The sequence below is a fragment of the Elephantulus edwardii genome, unplaced genomic scaffold (assembly GCF_000299155.1).
Source record: "Elephantulus edwardii isolate Elephantulus edwardi_28Jun2011 unplaced genomic scaffold, EleEdw1.0 scaffold00032, whole genome shotgun sequence".
NCBI classification, from domain to species: domain Eukaryota; kingdom Metazoa; phylum Chordata; class Mammalia; order Macroscelidea; family Macroscelididae; genus Elephantulus; species Elephantulus edwardii.
The window spans coordinates 10,929,806-10,949,203 of record NW_006399782.1 but is presented as its reverse complement, the minus strand read 5'-3'; the positions used below and the strand labels follow the sequence as shown (position 1 = coordinate 10,949,203).

At 42.0% G+C, this 19,398-nt stretch overlaps 1 protein-coding gene across 1 annotated transcript in view; it reads right to left on the bottom strand.

Moving 5' to 3' along the window:
- Positions 1-7,026: 7,026 nt before the first annotated feature.
- The window catches only part of HGD (homogentisate 1,2-dioxygenase), an 85,684-nt gene continuing 73,312 nt past the window's right edge, over positions 7,027-19,398 (bottom strand). Inside the window, exons 14-15 of the mRNA XM_006884315.1 lie at positions 10,678-10,859; positions 7,027-7,388 (exon numbers count right to left, since the gene is read on the bottom strand). Of these exons, the coding sequence (XP_006884377.1) occupies positions 7,239-7,388; positions 10,678-10,859 (332 nt within the window). The 3' untranslated portion in view covers positions 7,027-7,238. The remainder of the gene's footprint in view (positions 7,389-10,677; positions 10,860-19,398) is intronic.

Here is a 19,398-nt window from a genome sequence, read left to right as displayed (position 1 = left end):
ACATCATGCTTAGTAGGGTGGAGGCACAGCGTAGGAGGGGAAGGCCCTCTAAAAGGTGGATTGATTCAGTGACTGGGGTAATCGAAATGGGTGTATGGGAGATAGTGAGATTGGCACAGGACAGAGCAGAGTTTAGGGCTATTGTTCACAGGGTCGCTATGAGTCGCAAGCGACTAGACGGCACATAACAACAACATCATAATGTAGGACACTTTGGTGGTATAGTTAGTAGAAAGTTGTGCTGCAGACTCAAAAGTGTCACCTCCCTGGCAGTTCAAATCCACCAGTAGCTCCTAGAAAGGAGAGGAAGTCTTCTCCCATGTGACTCACAGCCTCAGAAACCCTACAGGGGGTAAGTGGAGAGTCACCTTCAATTTGACAGTGATGTACGTGAGTGGCAGGTGAGAGAGGGGGGTTTTGCTTGGAATGCATTCAATAAATGTATGTTTAAGGTGGTAGGTGATTTAGAAGAAAATAAGAGAGCGGGGTTGCACAACTTAAAAAATGAAGTGGACGTGTAGACACTATTGAACTATTTCATGTTTTGTTGTATATATATATACATTATTGTAATATGAAGTGCATTTTTAAGACCTTAAATCGAACTTAAATTTTCTTGCTTCAGTCTCTAAAGGAGGAAGAAAGGAGATGATATCTTAGCATGCCCTTCACTTTGGGCTTTTGTTGAATAACTTATTCCATTAAAAGAAACATGCCTTCCTCCTCAGCGAAATGCTAGTTTCTTTCTTTCTTTTTTTTTAATGATTTTAATGAAAGTTTACAGAGACTTAGGGTTTCCAATCATTCATTGTTGTACTCTTCTCCCTGCCCACCCCTTCCTCCCCCAATTCACTCTTCCCCTTCAAAAGAAAGAAAAACTCTTTCATTTTTATGCAATCCCTCCCTCCAAGTCCACTCCACTATGCAGCCTTCACTTTGGACTTCTATAATGACCAGAATCCCCATTCATATATTCCTTTTAAACAGTTCTCTCCTTCATCTATTTCAATGCAATATACATCGTTCCTCCCCTCCTTTTCTGTCTTCCCTCAACCCTGATGTCAGTTCCGTTTACAACAGTGGCCCTATGCAATATTTGTCCTTTTGTGACTGAGTTATTTTCCACTCAGCATAATGTCCTCCAGGATCACCCATTTTGCATAATATTTCATTAGTCCCTTGTTTTTCAATGCTGCATAGTATTCCATTGTGTGAATATACCGGAGCTTCTCTATCCATTCATTTTTTTGATGAGTAAATGCTAGTTTCTTTAGGTGCAAAGATCTTGATTTATTAATTTCGTTTTTCTCTCATAGTAAGTCCCTTGAAATTGAAATTTGTAGAGAGCTCTGGTGGCCTAGTGGCAAGAAGCTGTATTGTAATCTCGAAGGTGCACGATTTGAATCCACCAGATGTTCTGCTGGAGGAGGGGCAATCTCCTCCTGTGCCAGTCAGATCCAAGTCAATAGTACACAACATGGAAAAAAAGAAAGAAGAAACTGAAATTTGCACACACCACATCCTCCCACCCCAGATTCTCAGTGTTCACTGTCACACAACAGTTGTTGTGTGGCGTTGAGTCAGAATTGACCCATGGCTGACTCTGCAGCAGGTTTTCAGAGGCAGTTAATGGAAAAAGAGGTGATTGTCTATCCTTCTTCTATGGAACAGCTGGTGGATTTGAATCACGTGACTTTGGCATTGCAATAAGCCACAATAATAAAGGCAAACTTTCGCCTAAATTTACTATGTGCCCCAAAGAGTGCTATGTGCCTATAAGCATTATCTTGTTCAATGCCCACAAAAATCTCCTTCTTGTAAATGAGGAAAGTGAGGTGTAGAGAAGAAATTTAATCAAGTTGCTTCACTTGCGAAAACAGTTTTGATGTGTTGCCATTCTTAATTGCTATTCTCTCAAACTTAATGAAGTTCATTAATTGTGGTTGCTATGATTATAATATTAAAAGTATTTGGTAATCACATCAAAACAAATAGGTCAAGGCCAAAATACAAAAGGAAAAACTTGATTAACAGCCATTTGTTATGCTGTGCTTATTGCTTTTCAGATGCTTCTGGGTGGGACAAATAATTAACATGCTCGGCTGCTGACTAGAAGACGGAGGCTTGACTTCACCCAGAAGTGCCTTACCAGGGAGGCATGGTGATCTGCTTGAAAAAGTGGTAAAACCTAGCTTTGCTCCAGCACTTGTTCTTTCAACTACACACCACACTGCCTCACAAAAGCATATTTTTGGGCATTTCGTGACATATTTATACAAAGTTGATGATTTTATCATTCTAAGAAAAACCAAATACGGACGGGAACTATAACATGGTAAGGATAAGTTTGAGACTCATTGGTTTGGAGCCATTGCTGGTAGTTTGGGCTGTGAGAAGGAAAACAGAAATGTGTAAGTATAATTACATTCTTCATTAGCAGGAAAATATAGAAAAGTACCAAGGGGTTGTGGCAGGAAACTCTCCTGTCGTTGGAGAAGGCTGCATTTTTTTTTCTTCTTATGTTGTTGTTGAGTACCGTCAAGTCAGAACCAATCCATAGGTGATCTATAGCTGACCCTCCAGCAGGTTTGCAGAGGCAGTAAATTGTCCTAGGGGTCATTGTCCATTTTTTTCCCACAGAGCAGCTGGTGCTTTTGAACTGCATGCCTTCGGGTTGGCAGCACAGTTCCTTACCACTAGGCCACCAGAGCTCCGTTGTAGGTTTCCTACTTCTAAGCAGAGATGAAAGAAAATGATACGCATTTTTCTAGCTGGTCTGAGGCACAGAAGAAGGAAACTAAATCTCTTTTAATTAGCATGAACCGCCTGGCTTGGGTGAAATACTGTCTTGAGCTGGCAAGTTGCTGTCAGCAGTAGAGAGATAAAGTACAAGGACTTGGACACAAAGTGGTTGTAAACCCAGAACTTTGCAGCTGCCCAAGGAAGACTCTGCCACCAGACACACTAGTATGGCAGCTGAAATGGAGAAGTGTCTAGGCACCTGCATGGAATTTTTAGGATTTTTTTTTAAATTCTTGTAGAATGGCAATCCTATGTGTATCAATGCAGAATTATGCTCCATAGGGATTTTCAGTAGCTGATCTTATAGAAGTAGATTTCAGGCCTTTCTTTCCAGGATCCTCTGTGTGGTCTTGAACTTGTAAACTTTTAGTTATAACCAAGCATATTAACCATTGCGCTACTCAAGGAGGGAATAAAATTAGGATGCCAATAAGTCTACAAAGGAAAGGCTGGGATTTGTTGGTGAAATACTTTAATCATTGTATTACTTTGGGACCTTACTTCTGGGCGGAAGAGCAGTACTGCACATCAAACACAAGCCCGAAAATGCACATGACCCCAAAACTCTTCCAATTACTTGCACATGTGGGCCACCATGCACAGGCAGCTTGAAGCCAGAGAGACCAGAGTGGAGTCATCCAGGAACCATCTGGCCACCTTCTCCTCCCCTCCCCCTTCAGGTATTTTAGCCATCACCTGCCTTAAACCCGAGGCCAGGAGCATGTCCTTGAGGCTTGAGGCTTGGCCTAGTGGCATCCACTTCCAAAATAGCTTGCCTCCAGAAACTCTATGAACAGTGCTCAGGTCTTTTGTTAATAGGGTCACTATGAGCGGTCGATGATAGCACCTAACAATAACAACAACATTAGTTTGGATTTCAGAGAAGAGGGCAAGAAGCACCATCGGAGAGTAGGGAAATTGAAGACATGAGCAATGGGTGCATTATCCCTCTAATGTTGCTGTTGTTTGGTGCTTTTGAGCAGAGCACAACTCATAGCAACCCTATGAACAACAGACCTGAACCCTGTCCTATCCTGGTCCATCCTTATCACCTGTGCTATGTACTTGAGCCCTTTGCTGCCATCATCATGTCAATCCATCTTCTTGAAGGTCTTTCTCTCTTTCACGGACCTTCCTCCATCTTTCCAAACATGATATCCCTTTCTAAGGAGCATGCCCAAAATACGTACGAAGAAGCTGTACCATCCTTACCTCTAAAAAGCACTCTGACCTCACTTTCTCCAAGACATATTTGTTTATTCTTTTGACTGTCCGTGGGAGCAGCACTCTTCTTCACCACCACGACTCAATGGCATCAGTTCTTCCAGGAAACCAGGGTAGAAGTAGAGTCTCACAATAGCAAAGAATCTGAAACAACCCAAGTGCCCATCAACAAATGAATGGCTAGAGAAGCTGTGGTATATTCACACAATGGAATACTATGCTGCAGTGAAAAACTAGGAACTCCTGAAATATTACACAAAATGGGTGATCCTGGAGGACATTATGCTGAGTGAAATATCTCAGTCACAAAAAGACAAATACGGCATAATGTCACTGTTATAAAAGAGGACTAACATAGAGGTTGGGGGGGTGACTGAGAAAGATGGGATAAATTATGTATACGCATTGAAACAGATGAGGAAGAGAACTGTTTAAAAGGGATATATGATTAAGTATTATTGTTATGACAGGAGTCCAGAACAAAGGTAGCTCAGTGGAGTGGACTTGGGGGTAGGGATTGAATAACAATGAAAGAATTTTTTCTTTTACTTTTCAAAAACAAAAGTGAATTGGGGGGAGGGCTGGACAGGAGAAATGTGCAACAATTAATAATAGAAACCAAAGTCTTTTTAAACTTTCATTAAAATAAACAAAAAATATCCAACAGTTGAGTCTCAGAGATTTGGGGTGAGAACTGAATATGAATCTGCCAATTTCCAGTGTCAGGGACTGAGGGCTGCTTGCAGGGGTATTAATTCCTCAGCACTATGAGTAGGTTTCTAGTTTCAGCCCCAGGCAAAGAATTACTGGTGTTGGCTGTTGGAAACAGCCAGTCAGCTTGATTGCTGCTAAGACATGGGTGGGCCACAGGCAGCTTCTGCCACAGTGGTCAATGAAAAATTTTATTTAAAAATTTTAATTGCTATGGAGAATTTGTATAATAGAGGGTCAGCAAAGGAGAGAAAGACCTTTATGGAATAGATCAGCACAGTGACTGTCACAGCACAGGAGGTTGTGAGGATGGTGCAGGACTAGACAGGGGTTCAATGTATTGTGGGGTCACATGAGTCAGAGTCAACTTGATGACACCTTGCAGCAACAATAACTGTCCTCGTTTTGTCCTGGGACCAGCAGTTTCCTGGGATATAAGACTTTCAGAGCGAACAGTAAGACAGTCCTAGCCAAGCTGGAGTGGTTGATCAGTCTAAGGAATGACTAATTCTTGCTTCCAGTGGCTGGAATTCTTGTCCATCACTGTATTGATCTTTTGTTGTTGTGTGTCATTGAGTCAGAGCTGGCTCGTAGCTGGTGTTCTGGTGGGTTTTCAGAGAGAGTTAATCACGTGAGTGGACATTGCCCATCCTATTCCCTTGGAGCAGCTGGTGGATTTGAATTGTGTGCCTTTGGGATTACAGTGCCATTCTTACCACTAGCCCTCCGTAACTTCCATATTGACTCTGTGGCTACCAAATTAGCCAGTTTGCTGACCAGGCTGTTCTTCCATTAAGAGCTGTCAGCTGCATGTTTGAAGATCCGCTAATCCCTGCTTGCATTGAATTCCATGAACTGGCCTTGGTTTCAGCTTCACCTCTTAGCCCTTATGCTTGGTCCTGTTATTTCTTATAGCCTGTTGTTGTTGTTCTTGTTAAGTGTCGTTGAGTCATAGACGACTCATAGCGACCCTATGAATGAAAAACCTGAACACTTGGATAACTTTCATCATTTCTCCACTTTCATAGAGTTTCCAGAGGAAAGCTATTTCAGAAGTGGATGCCACTCCTGCTTCCAAGCTTATTTTAATCAGGAAGCTTCACCAAACACTATCCACCATGGGTAACCATTATCACATTTGACACATTTGACACAGTGTTTAGCATCACAGCAACCATGAGTTACCTTTGTACAACAAATGGACAGACCAGTGCTATGCCACTTAGAAGAATGTTTGACCAAGAACAATTAAAACTAGGCTTGAGTGCCACAGATTGAAATCACCCACCTTTGGCTTGGTAGCATCGCTTTCTGTCCACGAGGCCAACTGAGCTCTCTCTATGTTGTGGTGGTTGTTAAGTGCTGTCAAGTCGTAGATGACTCATAGAGACCCTATGAATGAAAGACCTGAACATTTGGATAACTTTCATCGTTCCTCCAAGTTCACAGGGTTTCCGGAGGCAAGCTGTTTCGGAAGTGGATGCCACTCCAGCTTCTAAGCTTATATCCTAGTTCCCGGTAAATACCTTAGTCTGATGATCTATGTGCATCAGAAAGTTGGACAATGAATAATGAAGACCGAAAAAGAGTTGATGTCTTTGAACTGTAGTGTTGGTGAAGAATGTGGACTACCCACTCTCACCCCCAAATCCCCCAAAACCCAAACCATAAACTCCCATAAAAATTCAGCAAATCTGTCTTGGAAGAGGTGCAACCAGAGTGCTCTTCAGAGGCAAAGATGAAAAGATCTTGTCTCACATACTTTATGCGTGTTATCAAGAGGGTCCAATCTCTGGAGAGGGACATCATGTTCAGAAAAGCAGAGGGTCAGAGAGGGAGAGGAAGCCTCTCAGTGAGATAGATGGATGCAGTGACTACAACAATGGATTTGAGCACAGTGGAGATTGTGAGGATCGCACAGGCTCGGTAAGGTTTCATACTGTGCACTGGGCTGCTATGAGTTGCAATTAACTTGGAAGCACCTAACAACAAAACAGTGGTCCTCATATAAAGGACCTCAGGTTAAGGTAATGGGAAGGGCCTTGACCTCAGCACAATCTCATAGGACTTTCTGGCCCCCAAAGACTGGCTTCTGGGTCAGGACCTGATTGTGCCCCATCACCACTTCCACAGAGAGACTGATCACTCTCTTCCATGAGGGAGACTCAGGTGCATTACCCAGTCAAGGTGACTCATGAATAACCATCATGCATCTATCAGTACAGGCGAGCGTATTGGTCGCTATGTGAGTTGGAGGCTGATTTTATGGCGGCGAACAAGAAGAATATTCACAGAACACCAGAAAGTATTTATTGAGAAGTTAAGCTGACATTTGTAGAGCTTTTTTCAGACAAGTTTTTAACAAATGTTCTGAGTTACTTGACTGAGAAAAAGTGAGTTCTCATTCTAGCCAGCTTCCTTTCCTAATACTGCTCAAGGGTACAAGATTCTAAAGCAAACCATGTAGATCCATTCTCAATTATGCCAGCAGTGTTCCAGTCTCAATTAGGGCCTACAGGGTGCCTGGAATTGGGGGTGAAGTGACTCTTGAGAGGCTCCCAACACTTGTAGTAGTTAGTATCCAAACAATTGGAGGTCTTGAGCCCCCACTTGGTGACAGCCATACTGAGGGAAGACTCAAACATAAATGCCTGTAGGAAACAAAGATGGATTAGAAAAGAAGGTAAGATGGGTCATAACACATTTGATTAGATGTCTAGAGAAATGGAGAGGCAAAAATCTTTAAGTAATACATTGTAGGTTCCGGGAGCTTTGTTGTCAGAGTGTTTAGGGAGCCTTGCTGCTAACCCAAAGGGCACACCTCTTTGGTGGTTGAATCCACCAGTGACTCCATGGGGCAAAGGTACAAATCTCCTCCCCTGTGATTTACAGCCTCAGAAACTCACTGGAGGGTCAGCTATGAAGCATTTCATATTCTCCAGTCATGAGAGAGATAGATAGCTTTGCTGTTATGTGTCATTGAGTCACTTGTAATTTCTAGCAATCCTAGGTACAACAACTTTGAACCTTGTTCTAACCTTATTGTCTGTGGCACACCTACCCCTATGACCCAGTCACTAAGTCAGTCCATCTTTTCCAGGGTCTTCCCCTTTTGTGCTGTCCCTCCACCCTCCCAAGCATGATGTCCCTCTCCAAGGACTGGTCCCTCCTTGCAAACATGCCAAAAGTACATCAGATGGAGTTTCAAATCCTTGCCTCCAAGGAGCAACCTGGTTTCACCCTCTCCAGGATGAACCTGTTGGTAAACTCTCCTGAGCTTTAGGAAGAAAAAAACAGGGGTTGGGGGGGAAGTCCTCAGTTTTTATATATTCACATTGTTGGACATTTTAAAAATGGAGATGATAAAGGGAAGATAATAAAATTCTCTGGTGTCACAATCCAGAGTGCACACATTAATTTTGGTGTCTAGTACTTGGTTTTTTCTGCCCACTAACAGATGATTATCCCTGCCTGACTTCCTGTGACAGGCTTGATGTCAGGATCAGATGAGATCATAGGAAAATGCTATACAAGCCCCAAAGCCCTGTTCATTTATAAGGTCATTACTGTGACCATTATTCTTTTTATCCCTTGCTGACTGCTTCTTAGGAGACTTATTGTCTGTCCAGAGTAATGAGATTCAGTATTGTATCAAATTAATGGCTCCAAACTGGAGAAAGAACAAAGCATACTGATAGGCCTGGGTCTCAGTTACATACCACTACCCCCTATCTTTCAATAGGGTTTTCAGGGACCCATTATTTCAGAAGTTGATGGCCAACCCTGCTTCCTAGTCTGTCATAGTCTGGAATCTCTGCTGGAACCTGCCACCATGAATGACCTTGCTGGTGTTTGAACAAACTGGAGGTGTAGCCCTCAGAACAGCAGCAGAACATTGTCTGATGTAGCGCTGGAGGATGAGGCCCTAGGGTTGGAAGATGCTAAAATGCAGCTCCAACAGTCACTGCAGCCACGGGCTAAAGCACCACAGAGATTTTGAAGAGGGACAGGGTTTTGTTCTGTCATATGTAGGGTCACTGTAAGTTGAGGTCAACTCAATGGCACCTAAAACAACAACAATCTCCCATCTTTCAAAAGTGTGCTTTACGCCACATTGCTTTTATAAAAGACTTACATTAGTACTTGTGCTTGCTAACCAAAAGAAACTTGAAGAGTCTTTTTGCTTTTATGAACAAGGCATTCATTTGCCAGTGAGCTGTTACAGAGGCAGCACGCCCCAGGCAGCCAGAGGGGGGCTCCTTCTGCAGAAACTGTGCTCAGCATCTCAGCAGTAAGCTGCCACAGCTTTGAACTATGTCTGTGAACATTGTATGTTAGTATTATTTTTTTATCTTATGTATTATTTGGGATGATTTAGCAGGTTATTTTTTTGGTAAGGTCTGGGGATGCTCAAACTTTTTTCCCATTTGAATGAATGGTAATTGCTTTTTTCATGTTATGTCATGTTGCCTTACAGAAGGTTTAACAAGAACATTCTGCTTTCAGATAGCAGAGAAGAAGGTTAAGATGTTGAGAGAGAACTAAAGTTAGGTCAGGGTATAATGTTGGCATTGGGTGACCCCCTGAGGTAGCCCACAGCCTCTAGCTGTCCAGGGCCTCCCTTCCCTCCATCCCCTCCTCCTCACATAGAATTCTTTCTTCCTCTCTAGGCTTTAGACACTGCTGCTAATACAAACAACCCTGTGCTGTCCCTCGCTGCTGCAGGACACCGCTCTCTGGTACACTGACTACCCAAAGCCACACTGGGGCACCCAAAGCTATCCAGTGGTTCCGCTTGGGCAGCCTCTGCACCTCCAGGAGGCTTCCAGAGACAGTAACTTAACTAAACTGGATAGAAATGCATCTCCCAGGGATGTCTGAGGTTCTGTAGAAATTCCATAGAGGACACTGCTGGGGAAGACAGAGCTGAGATCAAGCAGGTGGAAGTCTGCATCGTTCCCTCCAGAGCAGCTCCACCAACTCTAGCACCGGAGGTGGCACAGGAGGCAAGCTGCCTTGGACAGATGGATAGATACCATTCACTGCTCAGGTCGTTTACCACCTGGGCAGGCCTGGCACTGTACACTTTTAAGTCAGGTAGCATTGAAGGTATCTGTTTTAAAAAATGGAAAGCAAATTTGCCTATACTGTAGGCTAAAATTACTCCTTGTGGACCATAAACCCTACCTCCAAGAATGCAGACATAAAATAAAATCAAGGACCGCAGCCAACTGCAATTGTGTTTGGCCTCAATGTTTACAACCTGACACAGGAGGAATACAAAACAGGCTTTAAATCCCATCAGCTTCATCCATGTCAAAGCAAAGCAATAGAAAAGGAGAGAGTAGCTGAGGATTGCTGCTCACAAGCTCTGATTGTAGTGAGGCCAAAGCTTCCTGGCTTGCTGGGCTGGAGAAATCCACTGCGGGTGACATCATGCCCTCCCTCCTCCAGCCACCGTGGTCCTGGAGAATCACTTCAAAATGCAAAAGATACTGAGACAGAATGTATGTGTGCACAGAGCTGCCTACAGGAAAGGGAAGACTCTTCATATGGCACTATCTCCTGATGTTTTCAGTGTTGGATAACCTGCAAGGTTTTTAATCACGGTTATCAACTTATAATAGCCATTCTTCAGAGAGGGAAGATTAGTCACAGGGAAGTTATGTATTCAAGGACACACAGGAAGTCAGAAGTAGGATCTGACCCTAAGTTAAAAACTATTCTACCCCACCCACAGTCTAATATATACACACAGTATAGTGTATACACACACATGGATATACACATGGAGACATGCATCTTCCTTTCTCTCTCTGGAATTCTCACCTATGACTTTGGTGAAATAAAAAAAAAAAACCAACACAAAAACAACAGCCCCTCTTTTCACAAGGACAAGGAGCTCAGAGGCCACCAGAGCTTGGCATTTAGTTTGCTTACCATGGTGCCATCAGCAATCCTCTCAGGTGCCAGCTTGGCCTTGCTGGCCTTCTCAAAGCAGTCAGCGTCAGGCCCGTGGGGGGTCATCGTGCTGTGCAGGCTGCCTCCTCCAGGCTGGAACCCATCTTGCTTTGCCTCATAGTGACCTTTGATGAGTCCCATGAATTCACTCATGCAATTTCCTGGGAAGGATAACATAATATGATTTTTATAAACCAAAGCAAGGCATATAATGCACCAAAATACCCTCAAAAGTTATTTCAACAAAATGTCAAGAGGATAGGAGAGTCTAATAAATTTTACGGGATTAATAAGGGATATTGGAAGCAGGAGTGGGACCCACGTCATAAACAACTTGCTTCCAGAAACTCTATGAACTTTTATAAATGTCAATAGTTGTAGATGGGTTCAGGCCTTTTGTTCACAGGGCCGCTGTGAGTCATGCTCAACTTTAAGGCAATCAACAACAACAAGGGATATGCAGTAAGCCAGTTGCAGCAGTCTTATTATGAGTAAAAGTCAACCCCAAGTGTTTCAGAGGAAAACTGTGCTCCACAGAGCTTCCCCTGCACCTGCTCCGACTCGGTCATTTTTCTAGAAATAGATTGTCAGGCCTTTCTTCCGAGATGCCTTTGGGTACATTTGAACCACTAGACTTTCAGCTAGCAGCTGAGAACATTAGCCAATTGCACTAACCAGGGATTCTGATGGCTACAGGGAGACAAAAGAACAAACACAAAACATTCATCAACGTGAAATCCTTGTTAGGCAAAGCTTGATCAATGGCTATGTGGATTATCAGAGGTCTAGAGTTTCAGTGTCTGAAAGAAATGAGGCAACATCTAAAGAAAATCAAGGTCCAGACAAGAGTTTTTAAAATTATGAAAATGCAAATTATAGCAAAGAGTGGATATATTCAATCTCCTAAGATTTTGAGTCCCATATCAGTTCTCTGCTCTCCCAAATCAAACTCCCTTTCAAATAGCCACATTCTAGAAGCATCACCAAGATGCAAAATCTAGGTGCAAAAAAGTGTGCTTAGCTACTAACCATAAAATTTGGTTGGTTGTGCACTACCAAGAAAGGAAAATCAATGAATGGGAGCTTCTAAAAATTAAGCCCTGGGTGCATAAAAACCTTTTATCAACAGAGTCAGGGGGGAAACCCCTACAGATTGGGTTAAAACCATTTAGCAGTGACATCTCAGATAAGCATCTCATAACAAATGTTTAAAGCATACTACAGGTCCTCCACAAGAAAAAGACTGATAATCCAGTTACAATATGGACAAAAGACTTGGAAAGGCTTTTCACAGCCAACAGAGACACAAAGAAATACTCAAAATACTGGCAATCAGAGAGATGCAAATAAAAATCACAATGAGATACCATCTCATCCCAGTAGCAGTGACAAAGCTTAACCAGACATTAAGCAATAAGTGTTGGAGAAGATGTGGAGAGATGCTTGTCTGAGATGTCACTGCTAAGATGTGGAGAGATAGGAGCTCTCATGCACTGCTGATGGGTTTATAAAATGAAACCACCACTCTGGAAGGCAGTTTGGCGTTTACTCAAAAAGCTAACTATAGAAATCTCATATGATTCTGTTATTCCACTGCTAGAAATATACCCCAAGGAAATTAGAACTGAGACACACACACACACACACACACACACACACATTCCTGCATTCATAGAAGCATTATTTATAAATAGCAAAAAAAAAAATTGGAAACAGTCCATATTCCCATCAACAAATGAATGAATGAACAGTGAACAGAACAGTGAAACTCTGATACAATGACTCAATGGAGTACTATGCAGCATTAAAGATCAATGGTTTTGTAAAATACTATATAACATGGGAGAGTCTAGAGCTAATTCTACTGAGAGAAATAACTCAATCTCTTAAGGACAAATACTACATGAAACCATTATTGCAAAATTAGAGGGATAACAAGTAAAATTCATATAAATGTCCAAAAGTGGAAAAGAAAGAAGAGGATGGAGAATAGGGAAGGGTGGAAATCACCAGGAGAGCAGAATTTAGTGGGCGAATTGGGGTGTGTGTGTGTGTGTGTCAAAGAATAGGAAAGATTCCATGAAGACTCAAAGAGATGGGGTAGTATTATACTTAGATCAATAGCAATTAATTACCTAAAATGTATGTGAATGATTTTATGAAACACAATTTAAATGAAAGAATTTATAAAACAATGTACATGAATGAAACAGAATGTAAATGAATTATTGTATGCAAACCAATACAAAAGTTTTTTTAAAAAATTGGTATTTTGAACGCACACGCTTGTACAATGAAAAAAGGCCTAGTGATCTGCATCCCATTTGTTTCAGTTTCTTTGTTGTCCTTTTTATGTGCTGTTGAATCAGAATCAGCTCATACCTGACTCTCCAGTGGATTTTCAAAGGCTATAAATCGCACCGGAGGAGACAGTCCATCTTTCTCCTGCAGAGCAGCTGGTGGATTTGAACCACTTGCCTTTCGGTTGGCAGCACAGTTTCTTAATCGCCAGGCCACTAGAGCTCCCTTTTGGTTTAGTGGTATCACTGTATTTCTGGGGCTCAGTTCAGAAAACTGAAGTCGTGTGTGTGTGTGTGTGTGTGTGTGTGTGTGTGTGTGTATGGGAGGCTGATGAAGGGGTTATGTAATTACCAAGTGATGATCTGTGTGAAAGGATAGGAATGCTTCTTTTTCTTTTTTTAAAAAATTGTATTAATTATAATGAAAATGTACAGAAACTTTGGATTTCCATTCATTCATTGTTGCACTTTTCTCCCTGCCCCCTCCCTGCCCCCAAGTATACTCTTCTCTCTGAAAAGTAAAAGAAAAATTCTTTCATTATTTTACAGTCCCTCCCCCCACATCCACGCCACTATGCAGCCTTTGTTTTGGACCCACACATCCCTTTTAAACAGTTTTCTCTCTAATCTGTTTCAATGCAGTATACATTATTTATCCCATCTTTCTCAGTCTCCCCCCAACCCCGATGTCAGTCCTGTTTTACAACAGTGGCACCATGCAGTATTTGTCCCTGTGTGACTGAGATATTTCACTCAGCATAATGTTCTCCTGGGTCACCCATTTTGAATAATATTGCATGAGTTCCTTGTTTTTCAATGTAGTGTAGTATTTCATTGTGTGAATATGCCACAGCTTTGGATAGGAGTACTTTTAAAACACAATGCTACAAATGCTATCCCATTACTGTCAAGTCCTACCCATAGTGACTCAATAGAGTAAAACTTTCCCAAAGCATTTCCATGGCTGTAGTCATGAAACACATCTGTCTCTTATGGAGTGACTTGCAGTTTCAAATTGCCAACCTTTCAGTTAATAGCCAAGTAACTAATAGCTGTGCCAGAACCTTATAATTTACTTGTATTCTAAAAATTAGCAGTGTCTACATCTAAATCTGATGCCATTTTACTCATCTTAAAAATGCTTTTTAAATTCACTCTTCTTTTTTGTTCCATTGACACTCTTCATAGAATCTTGTGGTCTTAAAATTGGAAAGAGTTGCTACTTCTTCTTACTACAGATGATTTTTCTGCATAATTCCTGACAGATTACCTCCTAGGCTCTCCCTGCATGCCACTTGTGAATGGAGACTCTCTACAAAGCAACTTATCATATTATTAAATAGCTCTGGTGTTAGAAAGTTCTTGATTCCATTAAATGGAAATTTGCCTTCATATGAGTTAAATATATTTGTCCTAATTGTGCTTTCTGGAGTCACACAAAATTGCAGAATAATTACTATGTTCCCATTACCCCACTCTTATATTTCTTTTGAAATAAAGCTCTTTGTTATAATACTTTGTTATATCCAAAGTGAAAATTAAAGAAAATACAAATTTTCTGTGTGAATTTAGGCACCTTGCCCTCCACCAAGCCACCCACTCATTCATCCAAGCAAACATGCATACATCCATCCCTCCATTCCCCACCCATCTATTCATGCAACTGGACACTGTGCTAAGTACTGCAATGCAGAGATAAATAAGAAATTGCCCTTAAGATATTCAATGTCTGTCTCCTGAGACTCTTGAGAGTGTAGAAGATAGCTAATTAAGGTAGGGAGATAAGGTAATGGAAACCTTTTTTTTTTTAAGTTTTGTTGTTTGTAGTCTTTCATTTACATTATATTTTGTTCCATACAATGAGCTTTTTTTCTTTTACATTGTGCCTTATAAAATCAAGCACCATTGATCTATGCCCACTACTACCCTGCCTTTTCAGATCCCCATGGCATCTTTCCTAATTCCTTCCCTCTTGCCCTCTGCTCACCAAACTCTCTCATTTCAGTGATTCTCCCTCCCCCACCCAGCTTCCCTTACCCCTCCTTTTCCCTCTTTGGACATTTATACACAACCTTTAAAAGCCAACATCTGACATGATGAATCTTCGCCCTTCTTTCTTGTAGGTGAAGTATAACTAAGAGCCAGAGCACCTCTGTAATTGACTAAGCAGTCCCACCCAGCCTACCCAGTGCTGCTGGGAGCCTCTACAGGAAGGCGACAGCTCTGACAGAAACGCCAAGAATCGCATCACAGCTCTACCTGCTTCTTCCAAAGACAAAATAAAGGGGAAGAAGCAAATTAAGTAGAAACGATCTGCATTTTAAAAGCAGTTCTGCAAATGATTTACGTATGTAGCCCTACTCTTCACTTTTGTACATATTCTCAAAGTCACCTTCAAGGCTTAATTTTAAGAAGAGCATAAGGTAGAATTTAGCTCCTATCTAGATATGAATTTAGGTGGCAAGGAAGGAGCTCAGTGATGATAGGATACATCATTTCCTGTATTTCAAAGGACAGAAAATGGGTAGACCTGCTTCTCTGATTAATGCTGAATCCAGTTGACTAAGGTGCATTAAGATAACTGAAGGCAATATTTCAGAAAAATGACTGCCACATCAAAGTAGCAGAGACTGTGAATCTTGCTAAAGCAGTATTTTTAATATCTCTGGTGAAATTCATTTCCAACTTGGAGTTCTCAGGACACTGTGCCTCTCTGAGATCTATCCTGGAGTCAAATTTATTTGAGAGTCATTAAAAAATTATAAGAGGCCTTTCTCGAGACTGTTGCAGGCACTCAAAGCTATAAATCTAATTTAAAGATTAAATCAAGGGCTTTTATTTGCACAACAGCACATTTGTCCAAATCAGTAGCTTTTAAAAAAAAATTACAAAAAAAAAAAACCCACCCAGCATCTATGCACCCATGAAGGGGAGCTCTGGTGGCCTAGTGGCAAGAAGGTGTGTTGCAATCCTAAAGGCACGTGGGTTCGAGGCCACCAGCTGCTGTGCTGAAGAAGGATGGGCAATCTCCTCCCCTGTGATTAACTGCCTCTGAAAACTCACCAGAGGGTCAGCTATGGGTCAGTTCTGACACTACAGTACACAACAACATGCACCCAGGAAGGAAATTCTGGTGGCTTACTGGTAAGAAGCTGTGCTGCCAACCCAAAGGTAAGCGGTTCAAATCCACCAGCTGCTCCACGGGAGAAAGATGAGCAATCTCTTCCTGTGTGATTTACAGACTCTATAAACACACAGCAGAGCCAGCTATTAGTTGAAACTGACTACACTGCACATAACAACAACAACAACACACCCCTGCAAGATACTGAACAGCCATGCTCAAACAAGAACCCTCTTCAAGAGTAACTGAACATTCCATGGATGAAAGTAACAGATGAACTGCCTCCAGCCACCTTGCATGCTTAACTCACCCTAACATGGAATGGAAGCAGCTTAAGTTTCTATCACAAGCTCCATGTGCCTCATATTCTTCCCCTTCCTCCTAGAAGCATCTATGTGCAATGTCAAGCATTCCCTACTGTGTGTCCAACTCAGAGGGGTAACATGAGGGTGAGAGACAATATGTATAGGGGTCCTATCCTTATCCTGCTACCTAAGTGGGTAGGCAGACCATAGGCTAGTGTTTATCAATAAACTGTGTACTGACCCCCAGCACTAGCATCTTCTAGCTTCCTAGTTCAAAATTCACATTCTTAGATTTTACTCCCAACTTCCTTAACCTTCCAAACCCCTTAACCTCTCTGGAGGTGGATCCTTGGGAAAGCTTTGAAATAAAAGAAGGAAAAATGAAGGGGCAGGGGAGAATCTTCAGTGATGTTTAGATCACTTCTTTTCCTCAAGGAGCTCTGGTGGCCTCGTGGATAGGGAATTGCACTGCTCCACAGGAGAAAGGCGAACCATCTCCTCCCATGCAATTTTTAGCATCTGAAAACCCACTGGAGGGTCAGCTATGACTCAGTTGACTGAGAGCCACAATAACCACAACAATGTTCTAACAGTTTGGTCCCCCAAACAATAGCATCAACTTGACTTGGGAATTTGCTAGAAATGCAGATTTTCAGGCTGTCTGTAAGCCCTGGTAAAGCAGGGATTCTGAGGGTGGCAGCAGGAGCCCATATTTTCACGAGTCCTCCAGGTGACTGGCACACGCTGAAATATGAGAAGCCCTATGTCAAGCACACAGAGAAGCCTCAGTGTAAGAGCAATGTAAACTTGTAAATTATGGGTGATGATCCATTACAGGATGACCATTTCCAGTACAGGCGATAGGCCAGAGCAATTCTCTCTGTGGCCCTTGAAAGGAGTAACTTCCACAAAAAGAACTATCAGGGCCTGTGATGGGCCTGACACTCTTCAGCAAGGACACACACAGCTCATCATAACCCTTTTACAAAGCAGCTGATGATTTTGTAATGGTAACTGTTTTCTTTTCTCCATCATAGATAGTGGCGTCACCCAGAAAAAGGTGGTATTGGCATTTGACCAGGAAGTAGCTTTCCTCCCTCGTGAGGGCTATAGCTCCCCAAACTCCACACATACCACAACTGCCCACTTAGGGCCCTGTTGAGCCCTGGCTTCTGGGAGCTTGCACACACACAGAGAAGAGCCTCCTGTAAACAGAAGGCTCTGTAATTAACTAAAGGAAGGGGCTTGTTTTCTAGAATGTTCCAGCTGCAATGAACCTTAGAATCTTTCTAGAGCTCTATAAACAAGAAGCATCTTCAGGAACCAGAATTGTACACTGATAGACTTTTTCCAACTAGCTCCTGCACAGTTAAAGATGTCAGGCTCATTAAGTATAGCTATGAAGTACCTCTTTCATTTTTGGTAATGCATTAACTTATTAAATAATTATTCATTAAATATATATTGTGTAGCAGGCCCTGTGGCAGGCACATCAGTTGGTGACCGCGAATGTTAGTTCTGGCTTCAGATCACCTGCAATTAAATGCTGCTTCTACCACTTAATTGTCGCTATTCCTGGATGGCAAAATGGTTCAGCATTTGGTTACTAGCCAAAAACCTGGCAGTTCAAATCCCACTAGAGGGATCTTACAAAAAAGGCTATTGAAAATCCTATGGAGCACAGATCTCTAAAAACATGAGGTTGCCACTAGTAGGAATGGTCTCAACAGTAACTTAACTAGCTACCAGGTCATTAGCTCTCTACTTAATCCCTCTTGTTTCAGGTTCCATATCTGAAAATAAAGGCGAAATGATAATACTATTTATCCATTTCAACCACTATGAGACTGGCTCAGGACAGGGAAGGGTTCAGAGCTGCTATACATGGCAGGTGACTCAATGGCACATTAAAAAAACAAACCAAACAAACCACTATGAAGATTTGTTGTTGTTGTTGTTGATTGCCTCACGTCCAATAGCAACCCTATGGACAAAAGGCCTGAAGCCCCTCTACAACTATTGACATTTATCAAAGTTTATAGAGTTTCTGGAAGCATGTTGTTTAGGAAGTGGATGCCACTTCTGTTTCTCAACCTGTCATAGTATGTTATTATGAATATTTAGGAATAATATAATACAAAAGTATCAATAATGGCTAACTATTAGTAATAATAATAATAACTCAGTTGGGGCAATGACAGATTTTGTGGTGGTTTTGGGGTTCTATTGAGTCAAAACTCACTAATAGCTGACCCTCCACTGGATTTTCAGAAGTTATAAATCATTGGGGAGTCTATTTCCCATCTTTCTCTCAAGAAATGAACTGGTAGACTCAAACTGTGTGTCTTTAGATTAGCAGAACAAATCCTTACTACTAGGCCACCACAATTTTAGCTTACTTGGATCCACCATCAACACACTTGGTACCAGCAATTAAGAAATTAAAAGATAAATAATTAAAAGATAAATAGCTCTGGGAAAATCTGCAAGCAAGAATCTCTCCAGAGATTAAGGAACAAGGATGCCTGTTTAAAGACTAAGGTACACCTGATTCAAGCCATGGTCTTTTCAATTACTTGTTACACATCTGAATGTTGGACAACAACTAAGAATGACAGAAGATGAATCAATGCCTTTGAGTTGTGGTGTTGGAGAAGAGAACGGACTCTCTCATGGACTGTGAAGAGAACAAATAGGTCTGACCTGGAGGAGACTGAACCAGGGTGCTTTTTGGAGGGACACTAAAATTCCATCTTGTATATTGTCAGGAGGGACATTATTCTTTGAAGGTGAAAGGTTCGCATAAGAATGGAAGACCTCCATAGCCATTGGTGAGAGTCAGTGCCCAGAGCCATCAGGGGCTTTAAGCTCGTTGCCCACTGCTGTGGTGTGGACAGCTGAAACCCAGGCCCCGACAGGCACCTGGGGGGGGAAAGGGAAACCCAGACTCTACTTCATGCTCTGCTGGAGA